General features: G+C 43.8%; 1 protein-coding gene across 1 annotated transcript in view; it reads right to left on the reverse strand.

The window, feature by feature from the left end:
* Positions 1–6,003, reverse strand: part of Eif4g2 (eukaryotic translation initiation factor 4 gamma 2) — a 19,445-nt gene extending 13,442 nt beyond the window's left edge. Inside the window, exons 1-2 of the mRNA XM_012515502.2 lie at positions 5,948–6,003; positions 583–1,313 (exon numbers count right to left, since the gene is read on the reverse strand). Of these exons, the coding sequence (XP_012370956.1) occupies positions 583–1,313; positions 5,948–6,003 (787 nt within the window). The remainder of the gene's footprint in view (positions 1–582; positions 1,314–5,947) is intronic.
* Positions 6,004–7,280: the final 1,277 nt, after the last annotated feature.

Below are 7,280 nucleotides of genomic sequence, written 5' to 3' on the forward strand. Positions count from 1 at the left end.
CCTGCCCGCGCCCCCGCCGCGCGCCCGCGTCACGCTTGCCCGCCGGCCGACGCCGCGCCGGGACTCCGTCGCCCTGACATGACCCGGCGGCCGCCGAGAACAGAACGCACTTTTCCTTCTATTCTGTCAACAACGGGGAAGACAACAGGCACCAGGGCTTTCCAAGGGCCGGAAAAGCAGAGGAACACTCAAACAGGGCCACCCCGCCCGGCTCCGCCTGCGGCCGCCATTTTGTACCACTCGAGAAGACGCGGCCGGGAACGGCGGCCATTTTAGAGCGCTCGGCGGTGCCGGCGGCGCCGACTCCACTCACCTTCACCGAGAACTCAGCAGCTGCCCTAGCAGCTGCCTGCTCAGGATCCGGTTGTCGGGGACGGGGGAGGGAAAGGGAAGGGGAACGGAAAACAAAAAAGGGGGAGGGAGGGGAAGGAAGGAGTCGCGACGACTGGAAGCTCAGCTCAGAGGAGTCGCCGCTGCAGCCACCACCCGGTACCAGCCGCCACCTCCATAGAGCTCCAACTCACTGCTGGCGCTGAGGCGTGTCTGAAGCCGAACTTATCACTCTGGGGCAGCCGAACCCACCAGAGCCGCCCGGAATGGCTCCTTCGCCACCCAATCGACAGCCCAGTTGCCGCGCATCGCCAATCCGCGCGGGGCAGGGGCGGAGCCACACGCAAGTTTGGTTGCGGCGCACCCCGCCGCAGTGCGCAAACCCGTATTCGCGAAGGCTCTGGGGCCAGGCGCTGGCGTACGGGGAGCGGCGCGCCGTCGGTCTGCGGCCGCTAGCGTAGTGCGGCGAGGCTCGCGTCTGAGCCGCCGAGCTGCCTGCTTTTCCGACACGGGCTCTTTGTTCCCTGCGTCCTGGGTCCAGTGCACAAGCCCCTTTTCTGTCGTCCTCGTTTTTGCTCCGGGAATACGGGAAGAAAATGCACGTTTCGCTTACCTTACCCGACTCCGGTATGTGCCGGGTCAGAGCGCCGGGCTTCTGGGCGCTGCAGGAGCTGCGGCTGCGCTCCGGGCCTGACTCCCTGGGACCGGGCCGCCGGCTGGGCCTCGCGCCCCCGGGGCGCCGCGCGGGGCACCGCCGCCCGTCTCCAGGCTCCGGGCTCGGCAGCCTCTGGGGAGAGCCCTGAGGCGACAAGGCGTGCACCTCAGCGCGGAGAGAAAGCCTTCCGGCTCCTCGGGGAATCACCCTCCGCGGAGTGAACGAGCGGGACGACGGGAAGAGGACCGTCGTGAGCTCTGGCCAGAAGCCGCTTTCCCCGAAGGAATGTGTGGCCGGCGTCGCCCGGGAATGCCCGGCGTGTGCCAGGCTTCTCAGAAGTGTTTGCACAGCGCGGGCGTTTGGAAGATTTTAAATTGCTAGCTCCTCGTTCGTTTTTTATTCTTTAAAAAATACGTTAAAGATTAGAAAGTGCATTTTCATTTTATGTAAAGTTCACGTACGGAGGATTAGGTTTTTCAAAGCTGGCAGGTAGAGCCATTTATACTTCCCAGGTGATACTATAAAGGATGAGTTGTATTCCATCGTTGGCGACAAAAATGGAGTCATGTTTCCATATACTTAACAAGAAATGTCCCCATCTCCATTTTGAATATACAGTTCTTGATACCGAGTGTAATAAGTGTATGTGTTTTAACATGCGTGACCTAAAAGTCAATGCATATAAAGGGCATGATTTTCAAAGACCCAAACTTTGTTTTGACGTGTCAGAATAGCTCTTGGTGTTGAACACGTAGAGTCCTTAATGTCATTTTCAGGAGCAGTGTACTGTACTGGACACCTAAATCTGACAAAAGGGTGTGGTGTGGCTGTGAAGGCTTCTGCACCCTTCTAGCATCTTTAGATCTCTGCTTTTGGAATAGTGCTTAGTTTCCCACCGTACTACATGCCAACTAGTGCTATAAAACCCATTTCACTTCAACTTTTGAGAACTGGGGGAAAAAAAACCAAAACAACTGGGAAAGCCACTTTTGTACTTTCTGTCAAAAAAAGGTGCAAACTAATTTTTGGGAAAGGTACACATTTTGTTTCAAATAAAAGGTTCCATTGTGTAATTTCCGTACACTTCTAGCTTCAGGATAACATCCGGATACTTCTTTATAATTTCCTTAGGGATTTTGTCTGCAAAAATGCTTTTATATATATATATATATATATATATATATATATATATATTTTCACATAACTTTTACATTTCTCATATACAGTCTAATGTTGTACATTTGACAATTTGAAGAATGGTGTTTGAAAACATTCTCGTCTACATGTCAAAGAGAATAGTCATTTTGCCCTAAAACTTGGATTTTTTTTTTTTTTTTTTTGAGACAGGGTCTTGCTGTGTAGTTCCCGCTGGCTTTGAGCTCACTTTCTTGTAGCCACCAGGCTGGTCTCAAACTCAGCAATTCTCTGGTCTCAATCTCTCCAGTGCTGTGATTACAGGTGTGCTGTACCATACCCGGTTCTGGATATTCTAATACTTATGGAACTTGAAACTCAGTGATTATAAAATTTTTAAAAAGGCTTTATAGGGCTGGGGATATAGCTCAGTGGCACAGTCATGAGTTTGATCCTGGTTTTTTTTTTTTACAGTTTTTTTAAAAAAGTAATAAAAGGTTTTACTTAATCTTTTATTTAATCTTTGTTAATTGTCAGTCTCTCTGCTATGAGCTTTGCAAGTATGAATGGATGTGAGAAACTGAACCAGGAACTAGTAAACTGAGGTAAAAAATTAAAATGTGGCTAAAACACAATCTTTCAATTACTTTTTTGTTTTTTTTCCCGTGGAACTAGGGATTGAACTCAGTCCCTTGCGCTTGCCAGGGAAGCGTTTATTCTGCTGAGCCATCTCCCTGGCCCTTTCAATTACTTTTTAATCATTCAGAGAAATACTCAGTTTTGAAATGTTTCCACCACATTTGAATACCTAAAATTTCACAAATTGCCCAGAATTTATGAAGTATAATCATAAAATATGGTAAATATGTGAATTAAAAAATAAAAGCATTATGGTATGTCCTCATTCATCTTATTCATTGGATCTAGCAAAAGTCAAAATAACCATTAAAGGTAAATATTTCCAGTTAAGACATGGAGGCAACCCTGACAACAGAACTAAAGACCCAAAGAGGACTTCAGCACTGCTTCAAATGTATCAAAAAAGATGGGCTGTGTCAAGGAGAATATTTTAAGGGAGACTAATGACAATGTGTCTGTTTTTATGTTTTATTTATGTATCTGGTACAGGGTCTTGCTATGCAGTTCAGAAGCTCAGACTTCTGTCTCAGCCTCCCCAGCACTGGGATTACAGTGTGTGCCCCTACACCCAGTTTTGGTGGCTGGCACTGCACCCCTGGGGTTCTGGGGCTGGCATGGCATATACCAGGGATCGAACCTGGGTCCGTGGCGCTTGCCAGGCAGGTGCTTAGACCGCTGAGCTATAACAATGTGTCTTTTACTGTAATAAGATTTTTAATTTAAACATTCAGGGCCAAGGAGATAGCTCAGTGGCAGAAGCGCCTGCCTGCCAGGTGCAAGGTCCTGCGTTCCATCCCTGGTACTGGGGGAAAAAAAAAGTCACCATATGTTTTGATCACTACTTGTACTTTATTATTTTTTTTCTCCTACTTTTATGTTTTAGCTCACAGAAAATTGAAAATTATTCATTTATTTTTGTCTTTTGAGACCGGTTATTGTTTTGCAGTTCAGGCTGGTGATAAATTCACTATCTGGTATAGGCTAGCCTCAGACTTAGGGATCCTCCTGCCTCAGCCTCCTGAGTACTGGGATTACAGGTGTGCACCATCACGCCTGGCTCAGAAAAATAAATTTTAAGCTAGTTTTACACTTCTATTTTTGTCATTTTTCTGTAAGAGTTCTAACCAGTTAACATACAGAGTAAAAACATGTATATACACTTTAACAGTCCGACACATTAATAAGTGTCTGGAAGCTAATGGTGAGCAGTTGGAGCGCCTCGCTTTTTTTATTAAATATAGTTGGTTTTTTTTTTTTTGCGGAACTAGGAATTGAACTCAGGCCCTTACAGAGCTATCTCTCGTCCCCTGGAGCATCTCTTGTAATTGTAGAAACCAAAGGTACCTTGTATTAATCTCATGATATCTTAAAAAATTAGGACTAAAATATTTATACAAGTTTTTCTTTTCCTGATGTACACTTTTTTTGGGATCTTTTTGAGATAGGTCTTGTTACATAGGTCAGGCTGGCCTTAGTTCACTGCATAGCCCAAGCTGGTCTCAAACTTGCAATGCTCCTCCTGCCACAGCCTCCTGAGTGCTGGGATCAGAGGCATGCACCACCATACCCAGCTGTATTTACACTGTTGTAACTAACATCAAATGCCGGTTATTAGTCTAGCAATATATACTACTACAGCATCTGCTATCTCTGCTGTGCTTGAGGATTCCCTTAATCTTGTATCTCAAGACACACTCTTATTTTAAATTCAATTTTTAATTTCCTTTTAATAAGAGAAGCAAATCTGTAGCCACAGTTTGGGCCACATAGTAGTTTTAGTGTTTTTTTTTTTTTAATTTTTTTTTAACATTTATTTATTTTGTGTGTGTGTGTGTGTGTGTGTGTGTGTGTCTAGCTCAGCTCACCAGGGGGCGCAGCTGGCTGGCATGTGGTGCTGGGGGATCGAACCACGGTCCCTGTGCTTTGCCAAGCTTGTTCCAAGGAGGTGCTTTAGACCACTGAGCCATCTCTCCAGCCCCAGTTTTAGTGTTTTGAACCAGGGATTGAACTCAGGGCTTTGTGCTTGCCAGGGAAGCAGTTATTCTACTGAGCCATCTCCCCGGCTCCTCCACATAGTATTTTTAAATACTTGACTTAGTTGACATTCAAATATTGGAAAATTGTATACACAAATCCAGATTTCCATCTTTTCATGAAACATCTTAAAGTATACACAAAACCTGAAATTCTTATAGGGCAACGTTTTAGCATAACTGAGTAGGAACTACTATTACATGTTTTCTCCTGGGGCTAGACATGTAGCTCTTATAGAACACTTGCCTAGTTGTGTGAGACTCTAGGTTCAATCCCAACACTACAAAAATAAATGAACAAATATTTTTCTATGGTTAAATCCTTTTTTTTTTTTTTTTAAGACAGGGTCTCCTATATAGTGCAGTGTGGCCTTGAACTGCTTCAGCAGTTCTCCTACTTCAGCCTCCCATGTGCTGGGATTATAGGCATGTTCCAACACACCTGGCTCAAGTTAAATCCAATTTAATAAACACATTAGTGTTATTATCTGGCCTCTATAAACATTTGCTTTTCTGAGGTAGTCAAATTCAACAGATTCAGTATGTAACTGAATTATAAGAGAAAGGAGTCAGTCTGATTCAGTTCAATTATCTCCCCTATCACTGTGTAATTTTAGGCTATTTAATTGCTTTCTCTCTCCTTCAGTTACTTAATCCATAAAATGGGAATGATAACAGTATTTGTGGGGTTGTAAAGACTGAATGAAAGCCTAGTGTGGTGACATAAGCCTGTAATTCCACTACTCAGGAGGCAGAGACTGAGGATCATTGAAAGTCTGAAGCCAAACGACTACGAAGTGGGTACAAGGCCAGCTTGAACTGCATAATGAAGTCTTGTCCCAAAATGACAAAAAACCCCAAAGACTAAATGAGACCATGTACATAAAACACATAGCATAGTCCTTGACATGGTGTTAGTTACCAGTGTTAACAATAAATCTGATTAACCAGATATTTCACAACTACTATAGTTTTACAAAGGATTTACTACATTGGAAATCTATACTGTTAGAACCTACATTTCTTCATCCTTTTAGTCAGGTTTAATATTTAGTTTCTAAGTCCTAGTATTATTTCTGTCTAAATGTTTCTTACATTTTTTTTCTTCTCTACTGTGCCATTGCACACATGCTTCCCAGATCCTAGTTTTTCTTACCTTCTGAAAAATTCTAGTTGTTTTTCTACAGCCTTTTCCCTGTAGAGTATACTCATATTAGTCTTCCTTAAAACACTTTTTTCCCCAACATATTATTAGCATGTCTAAGAATCTTAGTGCTTCACTATTTTTCTACTTTTTTTTGAGACAGGGTCTCACTATGCAGTTCAGGCTGTCCTTGAGTTCATGTAGCCCAGGCTGGTCTTGAAGTGACAATGATCCTCCCACCTGTCTCTTTTAGAGGCCTGAACCACCACACCCAGCTTTTCCTTTGCATTTTCTCTTTTTGAGATGGGGTCTTACTATGCAGTTCAGGCTGGCCTTGAGCTGTTGTAGCCTTGATTGGTCTTGGACTTGTAGTGATCCTCCTGCCTCAGCCCAGTCCTGGGATTACAGGCGTGAGCCAGTGCAACCACACCCAGCCTCTATACATGTTGATCTCAATCTTGGCTGCAAAAGGCAAGCATCTGGCAAACTCTTTAAATAATCTCCATCTCCAGATTGCTTCCAAGACCAGATAAACCTGGGAGTGGAATCTAGATACCCATAGTATTTAAATCTGTGTGCAGTCAGTGTTTGAGAACCACTGGGACAGGTCAGACCATAATTTACAGTTGAAGAAAATCCTGGAACACAGGAAATGTGTTTTAGGAAAGATGAGGCCTTTCCTCAGGAGGGAAACAGGCATCAAACCCAGGACTCTGGGGTCACACACATGCTTTTGTCTGGCTCTTGAGACCTTCATACTTTTGCCTTCACCTATCTCTTCGCTGGTCATAGTTTTCACCACTCCCAGACATTGAATCTTCTCTAAAGGAGCCAGTTAAACTGGAATTGCTGCCTTAAAAATTTATTCCCACGATGTCCCACTTTTTGCAATTTTAAGGCCACCCCTATTTTTCCATGCAATTATACCAATTTATCCCTGAAGCACAGATATAAGTATCAAAACTTCATTAAGTCTCCCCAACAGAATAACATCTGAACTTAATTTGGCATAAACGGCCTTTTGTAATCTGGATTTAGATTATTTCCCTATTTGTAGGTACATCCCTCCTTCATTCCTATAATAACCCTTAATCTAGTTTTATGGTACTCGTTTTGGTCCATTATAACACCAGTGGTTTACATTACATGATTATAAAGTTTGGTGGGCTTTGTCCACTTGGCTGAAAAAAAAAATACTTAATATACTAATGGCTAAGCAAGGAGTTTAGGCATAATCTGTTTTCAAAAGGCTCATGATCTAGATGAAAAAAAATGCACCAATTACAAAGGCAGGATAGAGTCAATGCTAAATCGGGCAACCAACACTGTAAGATTTCATAAAGGA

This window comes from Octodon degus, unplaced genomic scaffold (assembly GCF_000260255.1).
Source record: "Octodon degus isolate 3935 unplaced genomic scaffold, OctDeg1.0 scaffold00067, whole genome shotgun sequence".
In the NCBI taxonomy this organism is placed as follows: Eukaryota; Metazoa; Chordata; class Mammalia; order Rodentia; family Octodontidae; genus Octodon; species Octodon degus.